At 46.8% G+C, this 24,853-nt stretch overlaps 1 protein-coding gene across 1 annotated transcript in view; it reads left to right on the top strand.

Annotated features, from left to right (window-relative positions):
- CARF (calcium responsive transcription factor) overlaps positions 1-23,680 on the top strand; it is a 236,989-nt gene extending 213,309 nt beyond the window's left edge. The window contains exons 10-11 of the mRNA XM_063932231.1: positions 14,708-14,879; positions 23,675-23,680. Coding sequence (XP_063788301.1) covers positions 14,708-14,879; positions 23,675-23,680 — 178 coding nt within the window. The remainder of the gene's footprint in view (positions 1-14,707; positions 14,880-23,674) is intronic.
- Positions 23,681-24,853: the final 1,173 nt, after the last annotated feature.

The raw sequence follows: 24,853 nt of genomic DNA, 5'->3' as shown, positions 1-24,853 counted from the left end.
GAGCTGAGCTCAGGACGCATCAGCAGTTCCTTCCAAAGGTTGTGTCAGCTTTTCATATCAACCAACCTATTGTGGTGCCAGTAGCTACTGACTCCTCAATTACATCAAAGTCCTTGGATGTTGTGAGGGCTTTGCAGATCTATTTGTAGAGGACAACTCGTCACAGTAAATCGGACTCTGTTTGTCCTGTATGATCCCAAGAAAATTGGGTGTCCTGCTTCTAAGCAAACGATTTCGCGCTGGATCACTATTCAGCATGCATATTCTACGGCAGGCTTGCCGTGTCCAAAATCTGTTAAGGCCCACTCTAATCGTAAGGTGGGTTCTTCCTGGGCGGCTGCCCGGGGTGTCTCGACTTTGCAGCTTTGCCGAGTGGCTACTTGGTCAGGGTCGAACACGTTTGCTAGGTTCTACAAGTTCGATACTTTGGCCTATGAGGACTTTAAGTTTGGTCAATCAGTTCTGCAGGAACCTCCGCACTCTCCCTCCTGTTCTGGGAGCTTTGGTACATTCCCATGGTACTAATGTGGACCCCAGCATCCTCTAGGACGTAAGAGAAAATAGGATTTTAATTACCTTTTAAATCCTTTTCTTGTAGTCCGTAGAGGATGCTGGGCGCCCGCCCAGTGCTTTATCATCCTGCAGTGGTTACTTGGTGCAGTACTGCTTTGTTCTTAGTTAAGTACTGTGTTATTACTTTGTTCAGTAATGTTTTCAGCTGTTGCTGAGTTTTCAGGCTAGTTAGCTTGGTTTGCCTTGTATGTGTGAGCTGGTATGAATCTCACCACTATCTGTGTAATACCCTTCTCTCAAAGTTGTCCGTCTCCTTGGGCACAGTTTCTAGACTGAGTCTGGTAGGAGGGGCATAGAGGGAGGAGCCAGACCACACTATTAAACTTTTAAAGTGCCAATGGCTCCTAGTGGACCCGTCTATACCCCATGGTACTAATGTGGATCCCAGCATCCTCTACGGACTACGAGAAAAGGACTTACCGGTAGGTAATTAAAATCCTATTTTTTCAACTACTGTTATCCCTACATTTTCCCCATTTTGTTTATATGCTGCTTAATTGTTCTTAGTCCCAAAGTGCATTAGTTTACTTTTTTCTATATTGAACCTCATTCTCCATTTGTCTGGCCAGGCCTCCAGTCTGGATAAGTCATTCCGTAGAGACTCAACATCCTTGTCTGAATTAATTACTCTACACAGTTTAGTATCGTCTGTGAAAATTGACACTGCTTTACATGCTCACTCCTAGGTCATTAATATGTTAAATGGCAATGGCTCGAGTACTGAACCCTGCAGTATTCCACTAAGCACCGAGGCCCATTCAGAGAACATCCCATTAATCACCACTCGCTGTTCCCTGTTGTACAGCTAATTTGTCACCCAAGTATAAATAGTGTTTACTACCCCAAGCTCTCTTAATTTGAAAATTAGTCTCTTATGTGGGACTGTGGCACAGGCCTTAGCAAAGTCCAAAATGACCACATCCACTGCTTTACCCTGATCAATATTATCGCTCACTTTCTCTTAGATGCTTATTAAGTTAGTTTGACAGGATCTGTCCTTCGAAAAACTATCCAAGTACTCTAGTATACTATCCCTTATTATACATTCCAGTATTTTCACCACTATAGATGTCAAACTTTCTGGTCTATAGTTACCGGGATGAGTTTTAATTCCCTTTTTAAATATTGGGACTACCTCTGCTATACCGTCCTTCAGTATCACTCCTGATGTAATTGTCTCACTGAAAATCAAATATAGGGTCCTTGATAGCTCTGAGTTAAGTTCCATAAGAACCCTGGGGTGAAGTCTATCCGGCCCAGGAGATTTATTTATCTTAATTTTACTTAGTCTCTCCCGAACTACTTCCTTATTTAACCAAGTACATAGCAACGGGTCGCTATCATAGCTTATATTGTGCACTACTCCCGTCAAGTGGTCCTCTCTCGTGAATACTGATGAAAAGAATGTATTCAATAGATCTGCTTTTTCCCTATCATCATTAATCAAGACATCCAACTCGCCCGTTAATGGTCCAATATTCTCCTTTTTTAACCTCTTACCGTTTATATACTTAAATAACATTTTAGGGTTTGTTTTACTCTCCTTGGCAATTTGTTTTTCATTTTCTATTTTAGCTGCTCTAATTTCTTTTTTGTCTTTTTTGTTACATTCCTTTTAGTACTGGAATGATTCCGCCTTCCCGTCAGACTTAAATGCTTTGAAAGCACGCCTCTTTTTATCCATTTGTTCCTTGACCTTTTTATTAAGCAACATTAGTTTGAATTTACTACTCCTGTTTTTGTTGACCTTGGGAATGAACAAATGTGTGTACTTACTGAGTGCAGTTGTAAAAACATCCCACATTTCAGCCGTATTCTTACCAAGAAATACAATTTTCCAATTGATCTCCTTCATTACTTGTTTCAGCAAGTTGAAATGAACTTTTCTAAAGTTAAGTCTTAGTTAGACCCTTATAGTGTTGTTTTTGGAAGCTGATATCAAATGTGATCATATTATGATCGGTATTTCCCATGGTCTCCCCTACTTTAATATTTGATATTATTTCCACATTACTAGTTAGTACTAGGTCCGATATTAGTGCCACTCTAGGATTTGGGCAGGGCGCCAGACTGTGGGGGGGCAGAATCGCGTGCGTGCGTGCCAGAAAAGGGGTGTGACCATGCAAAACAGGGGGCGTGGTCATTTCATGTATAAAAGTGGGCGGTTCAGCCCACAGACGATAAAACAGCATTGGTGGCGTCACTGTTGGGGGTGTGCCCAGCACCTACGTAGGAACTGGGCTTCCCCCAAGCTCTCTCACAGCGTGAATGGATGCCGCACGCATGCGCGCACAGCTTCTTTACACGCTGGGAGGGCAGGAAGCGGGCGGCTGTTGAAGCAGGGCGCGGAGCCATGCCAAAACAGCCTAGCGTGAACGCTAAGTATAGTCCTAAGTCTAGTTGGTTCTTTGATTACCTGGGACAAGTAATGATCTTTTAGCATGTTTAAGAACCTGTTGCCCCTAGCTGTATTTGCTGTTTCGGTGTTCCAGTTTATGTCCGGTTAATGAAAGTCCCCTACAATAATGACGTCTCCCATGCCTGCAGCTTTTTCGATTTGCTGCAAGAGTTGTAATTCGTCAGACACACTAATATCTGGCGGTTTATAGTATGTCCCTATTAAGAGCTTTTTTGTATCATTACCCCCACTCGAAATCTCAACCCATAATGACTCTACGTTATCTCCAGTCCCCTCGTAAATGACCTCCTTTAAATACGGTTTTAAGAATGGCTTAATAAACATAAAGACCAATGCCCCCTCCTTTTTTATTAGTCCTATCTCTCCTGAAGAGGGTGTACCCCCCCATGTTTACTGCCCAGTCGTGAGAATCATCCCACCACGTCTCTGTAATGCCTATGATATTATATTAGCCATTAAGTGCAATCATTTCTAATTCCCCCATTTTACTTGTTAGGCTTCTTGTATTTGCAATCATACACTTAAATTTAGTACTTCCCTGATCTCAATGGAAGTTATTTGTTCCGCACCAACTGATTACATATATACATAGGGGTGTATTTAATAACTGTAGGAAGCTGTCATCTTGTCGGAAAGACGGCAGCTTCCGACAGAAATAGGTCAGAAGGGGTTTCGACCTATTCAGTAGGGGCTGATTTTTTCCGATAAGTCGGGAACTCCCGACTTGTCGGAAAACACGTGGATCGGCGTAATAGTCACCGTTCCGTGTGCTTCTGTGTCGGAAATGGAGCCAAATCCGACAGGTTTTGGCCACTTTCCAACAAACTCAATCCGACTTTTTAAAAAAAATTGAATGGCCATAGTTCACTTATGCAGAGAGCTTAGGCCATTCACATTTAACGTTAGAACATTCAAAGTCATGGGGGGTGCCAAAGACAGATGTGGCTAAAGATAAATCGCACAACGCTGCACAGATACAGGGCTAGAGGGACTGGAGAGTGTAAGGGTAGGACATGAAAGGAAAGGTGGCCATCTTAGTAACCAGAATCAGTTGCAGTCTCAAGGACACGACAAACAAGGCGAACCTTCCCAAAATGGACCAAAACGGTACCCAACTCGGGGAACCGAACATATTTGAAACAAAAAAGTGGAGGAGGCAGGGCGGGGCTACCCAAACAATATGAACAAAGTATACTAAATATGTAAGAACTGTCAAAGTACCCAGGTCAATATCCCATATTCAAGGATGCATAACCAAAGCTCGAAAATGCAGCAGGAAACATCATGTATCAGCATCATAGTAAAATGAAGGATTATAAACGGATAGGAAAGGAAGCTACAAGAAATGGTTATTAGAGGAAAACGTATATAACAATGCACTACTGAGCAGGGACATGGGGAAATCCCGCAAGCAGCAGCATGCCTAAAAAATGAAGAAAACAGTAAGGATAGAAAGGCAGCGGTAAAACAAACAGTGAGTCCCATACTGTGCCCAGGCAGCAGAGACATTGCAGATATAATCACACTGGACTTAGAGTTTTCTAGAAAAACTGCAAGGTAGCTGTATTCTTAGCATCTGTAACCTGGATAGGGAAAGAAAAGAGAAAAAAACAACTAAAGTCACTGTAAGTAACCTGAAGAACCAGTCATGGCCGGCTCATGAAGTCGACCATTCTGCTTGCGGAGGGGATTTCGACTTAGAGCTTCTCGGAGAGTCAGGAGGAGGCGGTGCTGGAGAGGTCGAAAACAGTCCCAGCCTTCTAAGTGTGTCAAGACCACCACCAGGAGTCTTTACGGTATAATTACGACCATTGAAGGAAAACTGAAGAGAACGGAAAACCCCATCTATAGAGAAATTTGCGATTACGAAGAGCAACATTTCTTTCAGTTTTTTCAGAGTAGAGGGGCTAGATCTTGAAACATGAGGAGGTCAGAACCTTTATAAGAAATTGCTGGAACTCCTCGACAGACCAAAATAATCTTTTTGTTTTAACATGGAAATAATGCATCCTGAGAATAACGTCTCTCGGAGGTAGGTCTGACGGAGGCTCTATGAGCTCTGTGGTACTGTGGACTTTTATTGATAAGTGGATGAATAATTCACTCATTTTCTATTCTTCAACACAGAGAATTTCATTTAGAGCTCAATTTAGGTACAGCATCACTAAATATATTTTCACCATTTGTTATCCTAAACCTTATTGATTATTGGTTGAATCAAGAGTATTAAACAACTTTGGACATTATGCCTTTATTTTAAACAATATAAATAGAATAAATGTTAGGTTTTAGGGTACTCACCAGTACATATCAATTCTGACTTATATTTGTTATAATTCATTTTTGAAGAGTGCTCCCAAAAATAGCGTTTTTGTCTTTTTCTCCCTCTATAATACTGTAGTAATTCGCTGAACTGCAAGTTTTGTTGTAGACGTTTCCTTCGAAATTTGAGTTTTCCTTAAATTACCACTGCTGACTCTTTCTCCCATTCCTCCCCCTCATTATACTTTATACATCCCTTTTTCCTTTGCTCTCTAGTTGTCCCATTAATTCTTTCTAAACCCTCTCCCCAGGCACCTAGTTTAAAATCTCCTCCAGCCTTCTAACTATCCTTCCCCCCCAGCACCGCTGCCCCCTCCTCATTCAGGTGCAATCCATCACGACAAAAAAGATGGCGCCTGACTGAGAAGTCCACCCAGTGTTCCAAGAACACAAACCCCTCCTTCCTACACCAGTCCCTGAGCCACACATTTACCTCACTGATCTTCCTCTGCCTCCCTGGACTAGCGCGTGGCACAGGTAATATTTCAGAGAATATTACCCTAGATGTCCTGCCTTTAATTTCTGGCCTTGGTCCCTATAGATCTTTTTTAAGGACATCTCACCTACCACTAACTTTGTCGTTGGTGCCAGTGTGTTCCAAGACCACCAGGTCTTTACCAGCCCCTCCCAACAATCTATCTACCCGGTCCGCGATGTGCCATACCTGAGCACCCGGGAGACAACAGACTGTACGGTGATCACAGTCTCGGTAGCAGATTGCCCTGTCTGTCCTCCTGATAATAGAATCCCCTACCACCAACATCTGACTAGGTACTTCAATATCTTTTATCCCATCTCTACTGGGGGGACCGCTCCTCTGGTTACTAGAGGGAACGGTCTCCTCCAGCTCCGTCTTTTCCTCACTGCCATCCTCAGAATCTTTGTCCAGACGGGCAAATTTATTGGGGTTTGGCAGATCGGAGATGTCATCTCTCCTCCTCTTCTTCTTCCTTCTAACCGTGACCCAGCTGGCTACCTAGTTATCCTCATTTACTGGTGTCACCACCCTGCAACTCCTCCACCATTCTGTCTAAGCTTTGCTCGAGATTGTGAATATCCTTCAGTCATGTAACGGTTTGCCAGGGCGGCCGTTCTCACACTCCTTGCGCAGATGCATTCACATGGTGAGTCACTGACAGTTCGCAGTGGAGCCGGGTGGTGGGGGGGAGGGGTTACCAGCTCCTGCTCACTCTCATCACATGCACAGATTTCCATGCATACTTGGTATCTCACCTTCCCCAGGATCAGTGCCCCCTGATGTCTCTGGATTCCTTCTAGCTTTAGCAGATTTTTCTCTAACGTCCTAGTGGATGCTGGGGACTCCGAAAGGACCATGGGGAATAGCGGCCCCGCAGGAGACTGGGCACAAAGTAAAAGCTTTAGGACTAGCTGGTGTGCACTGGCTCCTCCCCCTATGACCCTCCTCCAAGCCTCAGTTGAGATTTTGTGCCCGAACGAGAAGGGTGCAATCTAGGTGGCTCTCCTGAGCTGCTTAGAGTAAAAGTTTAAATAGGTTTTTTTATTTTCAGTGAGACCTGCTGGCAACAGGCTCACTGCATCGAGGGACTAAGGGGAGAAGAAACGGACTCACCTGAGTGCAGAGTGGATTGGGCTTCTTAGGCTACTGGACATTAGCTCCAGAGGGACGATCACAGGCCCAGCCATGGATGGGTCCCGGAGCCGCGCCGCCGGCCCCCTTACAGAGCCAGAAGAGTGAAGAGGTCCGGAAAATCGGCGGCAGAAGACGTCCTGTCTTCAATAAGGTAGCGCACAGCACCGCAGCTGTGCGCCATTGCTCTCAGCACACTTCACACTCCGGTCACTGAGGGTGCAGGGCGCTGGGGGGGGGGCGCCCTGAGACGCAATGAAAATACCTTAAATGGCTAAAAATACATCACATATAGCTCCTGGGCTATATGGATGTATTTAACCCCTGCCAGTTTTCCACAAAAAAGCGGGAGAAAGGCCGCCGAAAAAGGGGCGGAGCCTATCTCCTCAGCACACAAGCGCCATTTTTTTACTCACAGCTCCGTTGGAGGAAGGCTCCCTGACTCTCCCCTGCAGTCCTGCACTACAGAAACAGGGTAAAACAAGAGAGGGGGGGCACTAAATTGGCATATTAATATATACAGCAGCTATATTAGGGAAAAACACTTATATAAGGTTATCCCTGTATATATATAGCGCTCTGGTGTGTGCTGGCAAACTCTCCCTCTGTCTCCCCAAAGGGCTAGTGGGGTCCTGTCCTCTATCAGAGCATTCCCTGTGTGTGTGCTGTGTGTCGGTACGCTGTGTCGACATGTATGAGGAGGAAAATGGTGTGGAGGCTGAGCAATTGCCTGTGTTAGTGATGTCACCCCCTAGGGAGTCGACACCTGACTGGATGGTCTTATGGAAAGAATTACGTGATAGTGTCGGCACTTTACAAAAGACTGTTGACGACATGAGACAGCCGGCAAATCAGTTAATACCTGTACAGGCGTCTCAAACACCGTCAGGGGCTATAAAACGCCCGTTACCTCAGGTCGATACAGACACTGACACGGACACTGACTCCAGTGTCGACGGTGAGGAAACAAACGTATTTTCCAGTAGGGCCACACGTTACATGATCACGGCAATGAAGGAGGTTTTGAACATTTCTGATACTACAAGTACCACAAAAAAGGGTATTATGTGGGGTGTGAAAAAACTACCCATAGTTTTTCCTGAATCAGATGAATTAAATGAGGTGTGTGATGAAGCGTGGGTTTCCCCCGATAAAAAACTGCTAATTTCTAAAAAATTATTGGCATTATACCCTTTCCCGCCAGAGGTTAGGGCGCGTTGGGAAACACCCCCTAGCGTAGATAAGGCGCTCACACGCTTATCAAAACAAGTGGCGTTACCGTCCCCTGATACGGCCGCCCTCAAGGAACCAGCTGATAGGAAGCTGGAAAATATCCTTAAAAGTATATACACACATACTGGTATTATACTGCGACCAGCAATCGCCTCAGCCTGGATGTGCAGTGCTGGGGTGGCTTGGTCGGATTCCCTGACTGAAAATATTGATACCCTGGACAGGGACAATATATTATTGACTATAGAGCATTTAAAGGATGCATTTCTATATATGCGAGATGCACAGAGGGATATTTGCACTCTGGCATCAAGAGTAAGTGCGATGTCCATTTCTGCCAGAAGAGGATTATGGACGCGACAGTGGTCAGGGGATGCGGATTCCAAACGGCATATGGAAGTATTGCCGTATAAAGGGGAGGAGTTATTTGGGGTCGGTCTATCGGACCTGGTGGCCACGGCAACGGCTGGAAAATCCACCTTTTTACCCCAAGTCACCTCGCAGCAGAAAAAGATACCGTCTTTTCAGGCTCAGTCCTTTCGTCCCCATAAGGGCAAGCGGGCAAAAGGCCACTCATATCTGCCCCGGGGCAGAGGAAGGGGAAAAAGACTGCAGCAAACAGCCTCTTCCCACGAACAGAAGCCCTCCCCGCTTCTGCCAAGTCCTCAGCATGACGCTGGGGCCTTACAAGCGGACTCAGGCACGGTGGGGGCCCGTCTCAAGAATTTCAGCGCGCAGTGGGCACACTCGCAAGTGGACCCCTGGATCCTGCAGGTAGTATCTCAGGGGTACAAATTGGAATTCGAGACGTCTCCCCCTCGCCGGTTCCTGAAGTCTGCTTTACCAACGTCTCCCCCCGACAGGGAGGCGGTATTGGAAGCCATTCACAAGCTGTATTCCCAGCAGGTGATAATCAAGGTACCCCTCCTACAACAGGGAAAGGGGTATTATTCCACGCTGTTTGTGGTACCGAAGCCGTACGGCTCGGTGAGACCCATTTTAAATCTGAAATCCTTGAACACTTACATAAAAAGGTTCAAGTTCAAGATGGAGTCACTCAGAGCAGTGATAGCGAACCTGGAAGAAGGGGACTATATGGTGTCTCTGGACATCAAGGATGCTTACCTCCATGTCCCAATTTGCCCTTCTCACCAAGGGTACCTCAGGTTTGTGGTACATAACTGTCACTATCAGTTTCAGACGCTGCCGTTTGGATTGTCCACGGCACCCCGGGTCTTTACCAAGGTAATGGCCGAAATGATGATTCTTCTTCGAAGAAAAGGCGTCTTAATTATCCCTTACTTGGACGATCTCCTGATAAGGGCAAGGTCCAGAGAACAGTTAGAGGTCGGAGTAGCACTATCTCAAGTAGTACTACGACAGCACGGATGGATTCTAAATATTCCAAAATCGCAGCTGATTCCGACGACACGTCTGCTGTTCCTAGGGATGATTCTGGACACAGTACAGAAAAAGGTGTTTCTCCCGGAGGAGAAAGCCAAGGAGTTATCCGACCTAGTCAGGAACCTCCTAAGACCAGGCCAAGTGTCAGTACATCAATGCACAAGGGTCCTGGGAAAGATGGTGGCTTCTTACGAAGCGATTCCATTCGGCAGATTCCACGCAAGAACTTTTCAGTGGGATCTGCTAGACAAATGGTCCGGATCGCATCTTCAAATGCATCAGCGGATAACCCTGTCTCCAAGGACAAGGGTGTCTCTCCTGTGGTGGTTACAGAGTGCTCATCTCCTAGAGGGCCGCAGATTCGGCATTCAGGATTGGGTCCTGGTGACCACGGATGCCAGCCTGAGAGGCTGGGGAGCAGTCACACAGGGAAGAAATTTCCAGGGCTTGTGGTCAAGCATGGAAACGTCACTTCACATAAATATCCTGGAACTAAGGGCCATTTACAATGCCCTAAGTCAGGCAAGACCTCTGCTTCAGGGTCAGCCGGTGTTGATCCAGTCGGACAACATCACGGCAGTCGCCCACGTAAACAGACAGGGCGGCACAAGAAGCAGGAGGGCAATGATGGAAGTGGCAAGGATTCTTCGCTGGGCGGAGAATCATGTGATAGCACTGTCAGCAGGGTTCATTCCGGGAGTGGACAACTGGGAAGCAGACTTCCTCAGCAGACACGATCTTCACCCGGGGGAGTGGGGACTTCACCCAGAAGTCTTCCACATGATTGTGAACCGTTGGGAAAAACCAAAGGTGGACATGATGGCGTCCCGCCTCAACAAAAAACTGGACAGATATTACGCCAAGTCAAGGGACCCTCAGGCAATAGCTGTGGACGCTCTGGTAACACCGTGGGTGTACCAGTCAGTGTATGTGTTCCCTCCTCTTCCTCTCATACCAAAAGTACTGAGAATCATAAGAAGGAGAGGAGTAAAGACTATACTCGTGGCTCCGGATTGGCCAAGAAGGACTTGGTACCCGGAAATTCAAGAGATGCTCACGGAAGACCCGTGGCCTCTACCTCTAAGAAAGGACCTGCTCCAGCAGGGACCATGTCTGTTCCAAGACTTACCGCGGCTGCGTTTGACGGCATGGCGGTTGAACGCCGGATCCTGAAGGAAAAAGGCATTCCGGATGAAGTCATCCCTACCCTGATCAAAGCCAGGAAGGATGTAACCATACAACATTATCACCGTATTTGGCGTAAATATGTTGCGTGGTGCGAGGCCAGGAAGGCCCTACAGAGGAATTTCAACTGGGTCGTTTCCTGCATTTCCTGCAAACAGGACTGTCTATGGGCCTCAAATTAGGGTCCATTAAGGTTCAAATTTCGGCCCTGTCAATATTCTTCCAAAAAGAACTGGCTTCTGTTCCTGAAGTTCAGACGTTTGTCAAGGGAGTACTGCATATACAGCCTCCTTTTGTGCCTCCAGTGGCACCTTGGGATCTCAATGTAGTTTTGGGATTCCTAAAATCACATTGGTTTGAACCACTCACCACTGTGGACTTAAAATATCTCACATGGAAAGTGGTAATGCTGTTAGCCCTGGCTTCAGCCAGGCGTGTCTCAGAATTGGCGGCTTTATCCTATAAAAGCCCTTACCTAATTTTTCATACGGACAGGGCAGAATTGAGGACTCGTCCTCAATTTCATCCTAAGGTGGTTTCAGCATTTCACTTAAACCAGCCTATTGTGGTGCCTGCGGCTACTAGGTACTTGGAGGATTCCAAGTTGCTGGACGTAGTCAGGGCCCTGAAAATATATGTTTCCAGGACGGCTGGAGTCAGAAAATCTGATTCGCTGTTTATCCTGTATGCACCCAGCAAGCTGGGTGCTCCTGCTACTAAGCAGACGATTGCTCGTTGGATTTGTAGTACAATTCAGCTTGCACATTCTGTGGCAGGCCTGCCACAGCCAAAATCTGTAAAAGCCCATTCCACACGGAAAGTGGGCTCATCTTGGGCGGCTGCCCGAGGGGTCTCGGCTTTACAACTTTGCCGAGCAGCTACTTGGTCAGGGGCAAACACGTTTGCTAAATTCTACAAATTTGATACCCTGGCTGAGGAGGACCTGGAGTTCTCTCATTCGGTGCTGCAGAGTCATCCGCACTCTCCCGCCCGTTTGGGAGCTTTGGTATAATCCCCATGGTCCTTTCGGAGTCCCCAGCATCCACTAGGACGTTAGAGAAAATAAGAATTTACTTACCGATAATTCTATTTCTCATAGCCCGTAGTGGATGCTGGGCGCCCATCCCAAGTGCGGATTGTCTGCATTACTTGTACATAGTTATTGTTACAAAAATCGGGTTATTGTTGTTGTGAGCCATCTTTTCAGAGGCTCCTTCTGTTATCATGCTGTTAACTGGGTTCAGATCACAAGTTGTACGGTGTGATTGGTGTGGCTGGTATGAGTCTTACCCGGGATTCAAAATCCTTCCTTATTGTGTACGCTCGTCCGGGCACAGTATCCTAACTGAGGCTTGGAGGAGGGTCATAGGGGGAGGAGCCAGTGCACACCAGCTAGTCCTAAAGCTTTTACTTTGTGCCTAGTCTCCTGCGGAGCCGCTATTCCCCATGGTCCTTTCGGAGTCCCCAGCATCCACTACGGACTATGAGAAATAGAATTATCGGTAAGTAAATTCTTAATATTTGCACAAGTCTGTAGCCAGCCTACCATTACTATTATCCACTTTGTCTGAGACCTGCTCTGGCTGAGCCTCTCTATCCTAGCTGCAGCTACGCAGATTATCCAAGTCATGTGGATCAGAAAGTCCCATTCCTAGTGACGGTTTTACTTCTTCACTCCCCAAACTAACAAGGTGAGCTACATCTTCTGGGTCAGGGTCCTATTTCACCAGCGATGTTCCCTGATTCTTCTCTTATCCAATCCGCCTGAGTTATGCTGACTGTATTGTCTGGACTTGACATCTCAACCTTCCCAATTATTCCAGCATCAGAAATCAGGATGGGCTTTGGGACATCGTAATGGGACTCTTGTCCTCTTCTAAACTTCATGTGACCCCTAATATTGTCTCTTGTGCTGGGGAATTTATGGTGGTATTGACCACACATCTCTTGCTGTCCTCCCGCAAATGTAAACCATCGAGCTACTTACATCTTCCTTTTTATCATCTTCCAGTATCGAATACTGGTGATGTGCTTCTCCTGAATCGGGAAGAAGGTGATTGAGATGGTGTCTTCTGACATCCACCCCGTGAAGCCGGTGACAGTATCATATCCTCCAATTCTCACTCCCCAGCTGATGTCTCTGCATATTGGTCGATATGAACATGATTAAGAGTTAAAGGTGCTGACGTGACCTCCAAGTTCCCAGATATCAGTCTGATTGATAATCTGTGGGATGTGCTGGAAAATCAAGTCAGAGCCACGGAGGCCCCACCTCACAATTTACAGGACCTACAGGATCTGCTGACAATGTCTTGGTGTCAGATACCACAGGACACCTTCAATGGTCTTGTGGCCTCCATGCCTTGGCGGGTCAGAGCTGTTTTGGTGGCACAAGGGAGACCTACACAGTATTAGGCAGTTGGTTTTAATGTTTTGGATGATGGTTGTATATAGAGTTCTTTCTCACTAATAACTGTTGTTTGGCCACATATTGGCTCATACACCGAGCACATCTTTACACTGATGTATGATGTCATTCCGGGCAGAACGCTGGCACATACAGTATTGGTATTTGGGCTATGCTACCGAATAGGGAAGTAAATTATGTTATTATCCAGACACTTGTTCCTGTGCAGGGTAAATACTGGCTGCTTTATTGTTACACTGCAATTTAGATTTCAGTTTGAACACACCACATCCAAATCTAACTTTCTCTGCACATGTTACAGCTTTTGCGATCTTCCCTGAATTAGGCCCCTATATGTGAAAATGTGCTGATAAATGATATATTACATGCAGATTACGGCTTAGTCAGCAGAATGGCACGGTGGAAATACAGGGCACCAAGGAGATCGCTAATGTCTGTGGCGCTCATCGCAGTGAGAAGAACATCTACTGAAGTGGACTGTACGGGAAGGAGGACATGTATGCCGGTGTACCTTCTTACCATGAATATACAGACTCCCTGTACTGGGACACTGACTACACAGGGAATATAGCATTCCGGACTCTGACACCTTCCAGTACTAACCAAGTTACTTCCACATAGCAAGTGTCTTTTCCTATGTCCAGGTTCCCTGGATGTGACATAGGTACATTGTATCTCTGCTTGGGACTTGTAGTACTTCTTAATATATACATTGAAGTTTGATACAGTATGTTTATCAGCTTTTCTTCTTTATGTATACAGTCTGGTATGGCTCCGCTATTGCTGAAGCCGGCTGTCTGCACATTTACTGTATGCGGCGCTGTCTGTTTTCCTTCTTCAATCTGTATTAACCTTTGGGGTAAAAAATGATGTTTACTTCTAATAGTATTAGACACAATATTCCATTTATTATAACACTACAAATACATGTGGTAGTGCAGTGTGACCCAAATGATTTTTATAGCTATGCATTATTTTAAGAAAAAGTCCATACATTAAAGACTAAGCAATATTTCCGTATATATAATGCAGAAGCAGGAATGTCCTGTCTGTGGCATCCCGCGGTCATGTGACTGACGCCAGAATTCTGTAAATCGTGAGTCTATTATTCATGTATCTTCAGCTCTTACAGATTACAGTGACATCACAGTGACACTGCTACCTCATTCTGCCGCAGCAGCTAGTAGTCGCTGACTAATCCTATGGACATCACTTCCCATCACTGCATCGTAGTATGGTCATTATTGGCATCACCAGTCTCTTTTATGGCGCCATGAACTTGCACCTCTTCGGTAATGTGTAGCTGCTGCAGCACCTCTTTGCAGTTTGCTCTGAGTATATACGTTGGATCAGTATTGCTGGTAACTGTGCGGCTTGGACTGGATCACAGTGTTAGTATTCATAGTGGTGTCTTTTTTATTTCCTATGCATTTTGTCAGTATTTAGTCGGTCATTTATTATGTAACAGGTAATTATATGCAGATTCATTGTTACTTTATAATAGGCTCTTATTATTTCTTTCTCAACTCACCAGGAAATTTGTGGAGCGAGAGCTCTTCAAACTAGATGAAATTCCTGAACGACATAACCTGTCCTACTTCCCAACCGTGAATGACCTAAAAAACCACATTCACGAGGCACAGAAAGCTCTGGGAAATGCAGAACTCATCTATGATCAAGAAGCTATCCCAGGAGCAGTCAGAGAGGTACGTGGAACAAGCGTGCGTCGCTATAGGTCGCATCCATTTATCATATGGAGACATGGAGCATCATGGCATGTAGGTCAGTGGAGAGACATTCCACAAACGGCGTGTTCCTCTCACCGACACGAACGCTGAGAATATATTTCATGTGAAGGTCTTGTTGGAGCTTAGTTTACGTCTCTGAGTTTATCGTGTTGTGGTTCCTGGCACCGCTGGGCTGGTGGGGGCCAGAGTAGTGGTGTATTTCTCGCATACTGCCATTTGTGGAACCATAAGTGACAGCATAACCTTTCAGGCAGCCAAGACACAAACAACATTTTTATAAATCATTTAATTACAAGTTTCTCTATCGTCCTAAGTGGATGCTGGGGTTCCTGAAAGGACCATGGGGAATAGCGGCTCCGCAGGAGACAGGGCACAAAAGTAAAGCCTTTACAGGTCAGGTGGTGTGTACTGGCTCCTCCCCCTATGACCCTCCTCCAGACTCCAGTTAGATTTTTGTGCCCGGCCGAGAAGGGTGCAATTCTAGGTGGCTCTCATAAAGAGCTGCTTAGAGAGTTTAGCTTAGGTTTTTTATTTTACAGTGATTCCTGCTGGCAACAGGATCACTGCAACGAGGGACAGAGGGGAGAAGAAGTGAACTCACCTGCGTGCAGGATGGATTGGCTTCTTGGCTACTGGACATGAAGCTCCAGAGGGACGATCACAGGTACAGCCTGGATGGTCACCGGAGCCACGCCGCCGGCCCCCTCACAGATGCTGAAGCAAGAAGAGGTCCAGAATCGGCGGCTGAAGACTCCTGCAGTCTTCTTAAGGTAGCGCACAGCACTGCAGCTGTGCGCCATTTTCCTCTCAGCACACTTCACACGGCAGTCACTGAGGGTGCAGGGCGCTGGGGGGGGGCGCCCTGGGAGGCAAATGAAAACCTTTAAAAAGGCTAAAAATACCTCACATATAGCCCCAGAGGCTATATGGAGATATTTACCCCTGCCTAAATGTACTAAATAGCGGGAGACGAGCCCGCCGAAAAAGGGGCGGGGCCTATCTCCTCAGCACACGGCGCCATTTTCTGTCACAGCTCCGCTGGTCAGGAAGGCTCCCAGGTCTCTCCCCTGCACTGCACTACAGAAACAGGGTATAACAGAGAGGGGGGGGCAGAATAAATGGCAATATATTAATATAAAAGCAGCTATAAGGGAGCACTTAATCATAAGGCTATCCCTGTCATATATAGCGCTTTTTGGTGTGTGCTGGCAGACTCTCCCTCTGTCTCCCCAAAGGGCTAGTGGGTCCTGTCTTCGTATAGAGCATTCCCTGTGTGTCTGCTGTGTGTCGGTACGTGTGTGTCGACATGTATGAGGACGTTATTGGTGTGGAGGCGGAGCAATTGCCAAATATGAGGATGTCACCTCCTAGGGGGTCGACACCAGAATGGATGCCTTTATTTGTGGAATTACGGGATAGCGTCAACTCGCTTAAGCAGTCGTTTGCCGACATGAGGCGGCCGGACACTCAATTAGTGTCTGTCCAGGCGCCTCAAACACCGTCAGGGGCTGTAAAACGTCCCTTGCCTCAGTCGGTCGACACAGACCCAGACACAGGCACTGATTCCGGTGGTGAAGGTGACGAATCAACCGTATTTTCCAGTAGGGCCACACGTTATATGATTTTGGCAATAAAGGAGATGTTACATTTAGCTGATACTACAGGTACCACTAAACAGGGTATTATGTGGGGTGTAAAAAAACTACCAGTAGTTTTTACCGAATCAGAAGAATTAAATGACGTGTGTGATGAAGCGTGGGGTGCCCCGATAAAAAACTGCTAATTTCAAAGAAGTTATTGGCTTTATACCCTTTCCCGCCAGAGGTTAGGGAGCGCTGGGAAACACCTCCTAGGGTGGACAAAGCGCTAACACGCTTATCAAAACAAGTGGCGTTACCCTCTCCTGAGACGGACGCACTTAAAGATCCATCAGATAGGAGGATGGAAAATATCCAAAAAGGTATATACACACATGCAGGTGTTATACTACGACCAGCTATTGCGACTGCCTGGATGTGCAGTGCTGGGGTAGTTTGGTCAGAGTCCCTGATCGAAAATATTGATACCCTGGACAGGGACAATATTTTACTGTCGTTAGAACAAATAAAGGATGCATTTCTTTATATGCGTGATGCACAGAGAGATATCTGCACACTGGCATCACGGGTAAGTGCTATGTCCATTTCGGCCAGAAGAGCTTTATGGACACGACAGTGGACAGGCGATGCGTAGAGGAGTTATTTGAGGTCGGTCTATCGGATTTGGTGGCCACGGCTACGGCCGGGAAATCCACCTTTCTACCTCAAGTCACTCCCCAACAGAAAAAGGCACCGACCTTTCAACCGCAGCCCTTTCGTTCCTTTAAAAATAAGAGAGCAAAGGGCTATTCATATCTGCCACGAGGCAGAGGACGAGGGAAGAGACAGCAACAGGCAGCTCCTTCCCAGGAACAGAAGCCCTCCCCGGCTTCTACAAAAGCCTCAGCATGACGCTGGGGCTTCGCAAGCGGACTCGGGGGCGGTAGGCGGTCGTCTCAAAAATTACAGCGCGCAGTGGGCTCACTCGCAGGTAAATCCCTGGATCCTGCAGATAATATCTCAGGGGTACAGGTTGAAATTAGAGACAGAGCCACCTCGCCGTTTCCTGAAGTCTGCTTTACCAACGTCCCCCTCAGAAAGGGAGACGGTTTTGGAAGCCATTCACAAGCTGTATTCTCAGCAGGTGATAGTCAAGGTACCTCTTCTACAACAAGGGAAGGGGTATTATTCCACTCTATTTGTGGTACCGAAGCCGGATGGCTCGGTAAGGCCTATTCTAAATCTGAAGTCCTTGAACCTATACATAAAGAAGTTCAAGTTCAAGATGGAGTCACTCAGAGCAGTGATAGCGAACCTGGAAGAAGGGGACTTTATGGTATCCTTGGACATCAAGGATGCGTATCTCCACGTTCCAATTACCCCTCACACCAGGGGTACCTCAGGTTCGTTGTACAAAACTGTCACTATCAGTTTCAGACGCTGCCGTTTGGTTTGTCCACGGCACCTCGGGTCTTTACAAAGGTAATGGCCGAGATAATATTTCTTCTTCGAAGAAAAGGCGTATTAATTATCCCATACTTGGACGATCTCCTAATAAGGGCAAGGTCCAGAGAACAGCTAGAGATGGGTTTAGCACTATCTCAAGAGGTGCTAAAGCAGCACGGATGGATTCTGAATATTCCAAAATCCCAATTAATGCCGACAACTCGTCTGCTGTTCCTGGGGATGATTCTGGACACAGTTCAGAAAAAGGTTTTTCTTCCCGAAGAAAAAGCCAAGGAGTTATCTGACCTGGTCAGGAACCTCCTAAAACCAGGAAAGGTGTCTGTACATCAATGCACAAGAGTCCTGGGAAAAAATGGTAGCTTCTTACGAAGCAATCCCTTTCGGCAGATTCCATGCAAAGGGATCTGTTGGACAAATGGTCAGGGTCGCATCTTCAGATGCACCTGCGGATAACCCTGTCGCCGAGGACAAGGGTATCCCTTCTGTGGTGGTTGCAGGAGGCTCATCTATTGGAGGGCCGCAGATTCGGCATGCAGGATTGGATCCTGGTGACCACGGATGCCAGCCTGAGAGGCTGGGGAGCAGTCACACAGGGAAGAAATTTCCAGGGAGTGTGGTCGAGCCTGAAAAAGTCTCTTCACATAAGCATTCTGGAACTAAGAGCAATCTACAATGCTCTAAGCCAGGCGGAACCTCTGCTTCAAGGAAGACCGGTGTTGATCCAGTCGGACAACATCACGGCAGTCGCCCATGTAAACAGACAGGGCGGCACAAGAAGCAGGAGGGCAATGGCAGAAGCTGCCAGGATCCTTCGCTGGGCGGAGAATCACGTGATAGCACTGTCAGCAGTATTCATCCCGGGCGTGGACAACTGGGAAGCAGACTTCCTCAGCAGACACGACCTTCACCCGGGAGAGTGGGGACTTCATCCAGAAGTTTTCCACATGCTATTAAACCGTTGGGTAAAACCAATGGTGGACATGATGGCGTCTCGCCTCAACAAAACACTGGACAGGTATTGCGCCAGGTCAAGAGATCCGCAGGCAATAGCTGTGGACGCGCTGGTAACACCTTGGGTGTACCAGTCGGTATATGTGTTTCCTCCTCTGCCTCTCATACCAAAGGTATTGAGGATTATACGGCAAAGAGGAGTAAGACTAGTGGCTCCGGATTGGCCAAGAAGGACTTGGTACCCGGAACTTCAAGAGATGGTCACGGACGATCCGTGGCCTCTACTTCTGAGAAGGGACCTGCTTCAGCAGGGTCCTTGTCTTTTTCAAGACTTACCGCGGCTGCGTTTGACGGCATGGCGTTGAATGCCAGATCCTAAAAGGAAAAGGCATTCCAGAAGAAGTCATTCCTACCTTGATAAAGGCAAGGAAGGAAGTCACCGCGAAGCATTATCGCCGTATTTGGCGAAAATATGTTGCGTGGTGCGAGCAGCGGAGTGCTCCGATGGAGGAATTTCAACTGGGTCGTTTTCCTACATTTCCTGCAATCAGGATTGTCTATGGGTCTCAAATTGGGATCTATTAAGGTTCAAATTTCGGCCCTATCAATATTCTTCCACAAAGAATTGGCCTCAGTCCCTGAGGTCCAGATTTTTATCAAAGGAGTACTGCATATACAGCCTCCTGTGGTGCCTAAGGTGGCACCGTGGGATCTAAATGTAGTTTTAGATTTCCTCAAATCCAATTGGTTTGAACCACTAAAGAATGTGGATTTGAAATATCTCACATGGAAAGTGACTATGTTACTGGCCCTGGCTTCGGCCGGGAGAGTATCTGAACTGGCGGCTTTGTCTTATAAAAGCCCTTATTTAATTTTCCATTCGACATAGGGCAGAGCTGCGGACGCGTCCGCATTTTCTCCCTAAGGTGGTATCAGCGTTTCACCTGAACCAGCCTATTGTAGTGCCTGCGGCTACAGACGACTTGAAGGACTCCAAGTTGTTGGACGTTGTCAGAGCCTTAAAAATATACATTTAAAGGACGGCTGGAGTCAGAAAATCTGACTCGCTGTTTATACTGTATGCACCCAACAAGTTGGGTGCACCTGCTTCTAAGCAGTCGATTGCTCGTTGGTTTTGTAACAAAATTCAACTTGTACATTCTGTGGCAGGCCTGCCACAGCCTAAATCTGTTAAGGCCCATTCCGCAAGGAAGGTGGGCTCATCTTGGGCGGCTGCCCGAGGGGTCTCGGCATTACAACTCTGCCGAGCAGCTACGTGGTCAGGGGAGAACACGTTTGTAAATTTTTACAAATTTGATACCTTGGCAAAGGAGGACCTGGAGTTCTCTCATTCGGTGCTGCAGAGTCATCCGCACTCTCCCGCCCGTTTGGGAGCTTTGGTATAATCCCCATGGTCCTTTCAGGAACCCCAGCATCCACTTAGGACGATAGAGAAAATAAGAATTTACTTACCGATAATTCTATTTCTCGGAGTCCGTAGTGGATGCTGGGCGCCCATCCCAAGTGCGGATTATCTGCAATACTTGTACATAGTTATTGTTAACTAATTCGGGTTATTGTTTAGGAAGCCATCTTTCAGAGGCTCCTCTGTTATCATACTGTTAACTGGGTTTAGATCACAAGTTGTACGGTGTGATTGGTGTGGCTGGTATGAGTCTTACCCGGGATTCAAAATCCTCCCTTATTGTGTACGCTCGTCCGGGCACAGTACCTGGCTGGAGTCTGGAGGAGGGTCATAGGGGGAGGAGCCAGTACACACCACCTGACCTGTAAAGGCTTTACTTTTGTGCCCTGTCTCCTGCGGAGCCGCTATTCCCCATGGTCCTTTCAGGAACCCCAGCATCCACTACGGACTCCGAGAAATAGAATTATCGGTAAGTAAATTCTTATTTTTGTTTACCTCTGTAGTATGGCGGTATCCTAGTACGCATTTACTGCACAGTGACAGTGGGCTTTTTAGGCCGACAATACTATCGTGCTATCCAATTACAGCCTGTTTTTACCATGCTATAAATCACCCATTATCGGGTGATAACACGTAGGATCCAAGATAAATTCCCAATCCCATGTTTTACCATCTGAAAACGAGTCTTCTGAGACTGTTTACCGGGAAATCCCTGATAAGTGCTGGATTATGGGGCTAATTGGATATTTGCTGGCTGTATTTCTGTCCTGGGTCTACGAGATGGTGGTGTGATATTTGTTGTCTCTATGGGCGGGATGTATTAATATACATCGCCGCCCCTCGCCGCTTATCGCAGTGATGTTGATCGCATATGTACTAACATATGCAATCAATATCGCAATGCCGTGACAGAGGCCCCCCGCGATACCTATGAGGTGGTCTGCGGGGGGCCTCCGTCACCTTCCCGGGATCTTCACACTGCCTAGACGCCGGGAAGCAGCAGCAAGCTGCCCCCGATGCCTCCTCCTCCCCCTGCAGCCGGAAGGACCTCCGCCCGCGTTGCTAGGGGGAGGAGGAGATTACCTTCCGGGTCCAGGGGAGCCTGGAGGAAGGTATGCCGGAGGGGATGGGGGTCGGCATCTGCGGCGGAGGTGGCCGGTAGCGGCGGTCGGCGATAAGAAACTCATAGGCTTCTATAGGGTATCGCCCTGGACGGCGAAAATGCAGCAGTAGGGTCTTAGTACATTTGAAAATGTGGTAAAACTCCCGTTTTCGGGGTTTTTACCGCATTTTTCCTTTAGTACATCCCTCCCTATGTCTGTCCTGGGTCTAGGAGATGGTGATGTGATATTTGCTGGCTGTATTTCTGTCCTGGGTCTAGGAGATGGTGATGTGATATTTGCTGGCTGTATGTCTGTCCTGGGTCTAGGAGATGGTGATGTGATATTTGCTGGCTGTATGTCTGTCCTGGGTCTAGGAGATGGTGATGTGATATTTGCTGGCTGTACTAGGAGATGGTGATGTGATATTTGCTGGCTGTATGTCTGTCCTGGGTCTAGGAGATGGTGATGTGATATTTGCTGGCTGTATTTCTGTCCTGAGTCTAGGAGATGGTGATGTGATATTTGCTGGCTGTATTTCTGTCCTGGGTCTAGGAGATGGTGATGTGATATTTGGTGGCTGTATTTCTGTCCTGGGTCTAGGAGATGGTGATGTGATATTTGCTGGCTGTATTTCTGTCCTGGGTCTAGGAGATGGTGATGTGATATTTGGTGGCTGTATTTCTGTCCTGGGTCTAGGAGATGGTGATGTGATATTTGCTGGCTGTATTTCTGTCCTGGGTCTAGGAGATGGTGGTTTAAAATTTGCTGGCTGTATGTCTGTCCTGGGTCTAGGAGATGGTGATGTGATATTTGGTGGCTGTATTTCTGTCCTGGGTCTAGGAGATGGTGATGTGATATTTGCTGGCTGTATTTCTGTCCTGGGTCTAGGAGATGGTGATGTGATATTTGCTGGCTGTATGTCTGTCTGTCCTGGGTCTAGGAGATGGTGATGTGATATTTGGTGGCTGTATTTCTGTCCTGAGTCTAGGAGATGGTTATGTGATATTTGCTGCCTGTTTGTCTGCCCTAGGTCTAGGAGATGGTGATGTGATATTTGTTGTCTGTTTTTCTGTCCTGGGTCTAGGAGATGGTGATGTGATATTTGTTGTCTGTATGTCTGTCCTGGGTCTAGGAGATGGTGGTTTGATATTTGGTGGCTGTATTTCTGTCCTGAGTCTAGGAGATGGTTATGTGATATTTGCTGCCTGTTTGTCTGCCCTAGGTCTAGGAGATGGTGATGTGATATTTGTTGTCTGTTTTTCTGTCCTGGGTCTAGGAGATGGTGATGTGATATTTGTTGTCTGTATGTCTGTCCTGGGTCTAGGAGATGGTGGTTTGATATTTGGTGGCTGTATTTCTGTCCTGAGTCTAGGAGATGGTGATGTGATATTTGCTGGCTGTATTTCTGTCCTGGGTCTAGGAGATGGTGGTTTGATATTTGGTGGCTGTATGTCTGTCCTGGGTCTAGGAGATGGTGATGTGATATTTGTTGTCTGTATGTCTGTCCTGGGTCTAGGAGATGGTGGTTTGATATTTGGTGGCTGTATTTCTGTCCTGGGTCTAGGAGATGGTGGTTTGATATTTGCTGGCTGTATTTCTGTCCTGGGTCTAGGAGATGGTGATGTGATATTTGTTGTCTGTATCTCTTTCCTGGGTCTAGGAGATGGTAATGTGATATTTGCTGGCTGTATCTCTGTCCTGGGTCTAGGAGATGGTGATGTGATATTTGCTGGCTGTATCTCTGTCCTGGGTCTAGGAGATGGTGATGTGATATTTGCTGGCTGTATTTCTGTCCTGGGTCTAGGAGATGGTGATGTGATATTTGCTGGCTGTATTTCTGTCCTGAGTCTAGGAGATGGTGATGTGATATTTGCTGGCTGTATTTCTGTCATGGGTCTAGGAGATGGTGATGTGATATTTGCTGGCTGTATTTCTGTCCTGGGTCTAGGAGATGGTGATGTGATATTTGCTGGCTGTATGTCTGTCCTGGGTCTAGGAGATGGTAGTTTGATATTTGCTGGCTGTATTCCTGTCCTGGGTCTAGGAGATGGTGGTTTGATATTTGCTGGCTGTATTTCTGTCCTGGGTCTAGGAGATGGTGATGTGATATTTGCTGGCTGTATGTCTGTCCTGGGTGTAGGAGATGGTGGTTTATATTTGCTGGCTGTATTTCTGTCCTGGGTCTAGGAAATGGTGGTTTGATATTTGCTGTCTGTATGTCTGTCCTAGGTCTAGGAGATGGTGATGTGATATTTGCTGGCTGTATTTCTGTCCTGGGTCTAGGAGATGGTGGTTTAATATTTGGTGGCTGTATGTCTGTCCTGGGTGAAGGAGATGGTGGTTTATATTTGCTGGCTGTATTTCTGTCCTGGGTCTAGGAGATGGTGATGTGATATTTGCTGGCTGTCTTTCTGTCCTGGATCTAGGAGATGGTGGTTTGATATTTGCTGGCTGTATTTCTGTCCTGGGTCTAGGAGATGGTGATGTGATATTTGCTGCCTGTTTGTCCGCCCTGGGTCTAGGAGATGTTGATGTGATATTTTCTGGCTGTATCTCTGTCCTGGGTCTAGGGGATGGTAATGTGATATTTGTTGTCTGTATCTCTGTCCTGGGTCTAGGAGATGGTGGTTTGATATTTGCTGTCTGTATGTCTGTCCTGGGTCTAGGAGATGGTGGTTTGATATTTGGTGGCTATATGTCTGTCCTGGGTCTAGGAGATGGTGATGTGATATTTGCTGGCTGTATTTCTGTCCTGGGTCTAGGAGATGGTGATGTGATATTTGCTGGCTGTATGTCTGTCCTGGGTCTAGGAGATGGTGGTTTATATTTGCTGGCTGTATTTCTGTCCTGGGTCTAGGTGATGGTGGTTTGATATTTGCTGGCTGTATTTCTGTCCTGGGTCTAGGAGATGGTGATGTGATATTTGGTGGCTGTATTTCTGTCCTGGGTCTAGGAGATGGTGATGTGATATTTGCTGGCTGTATTTCTGTCCTGGATCTAGGTAATGGTGGTTTGATATTTGCTGGCTGTATTTCTGTCCTGGGTCTAGGAGATGGTGATGTGATATTTGGTGGCTGTATTTCTGTCCTGGGTCTAGGAGATGGTGATGTGATATTTGCTGGCTGTATTTCTGTCCTGGGTCTAGGAGATGGTGGTTTGATATTTGCTGGCTGTATGTCTGTCCTGGGTCTAGGAGATGGTGATGTGATATTTGCTGGCTTTATTTCTGTCCTGGGTCTAGGAGATGGTGATGTGATATTTGTTGGCTGTATCTCTGTCCTTGGTTTAGGAGATGGTGATGTGATATTTGCTGGCTGTATTTCTGTCCTGAGTCTAGGAGATGGTGATGTGATATTTGCTGGCTGTATGTCTGTCCTGGGTCTAGGAGATGGTGATTTGATATTTGCT

Source organism: Pseudophryne corroboree, chromosome 7 (genome assembly GCF_028390025.1).
Source record: "Pseudophryne corroboree isolate aPseCor3 chromosome 7, aPseCor3.hap2, whole genome shotgun sequence".
NCBI lineage: Eukaryota > Metazoa > Chordata > Amphibia > Anura > Myobatrachidae > Pseudophryne > Pseudophryne corroboree.
This window is presented reverse-complemented; position numbering and strand designations above follow the sequence as displayed.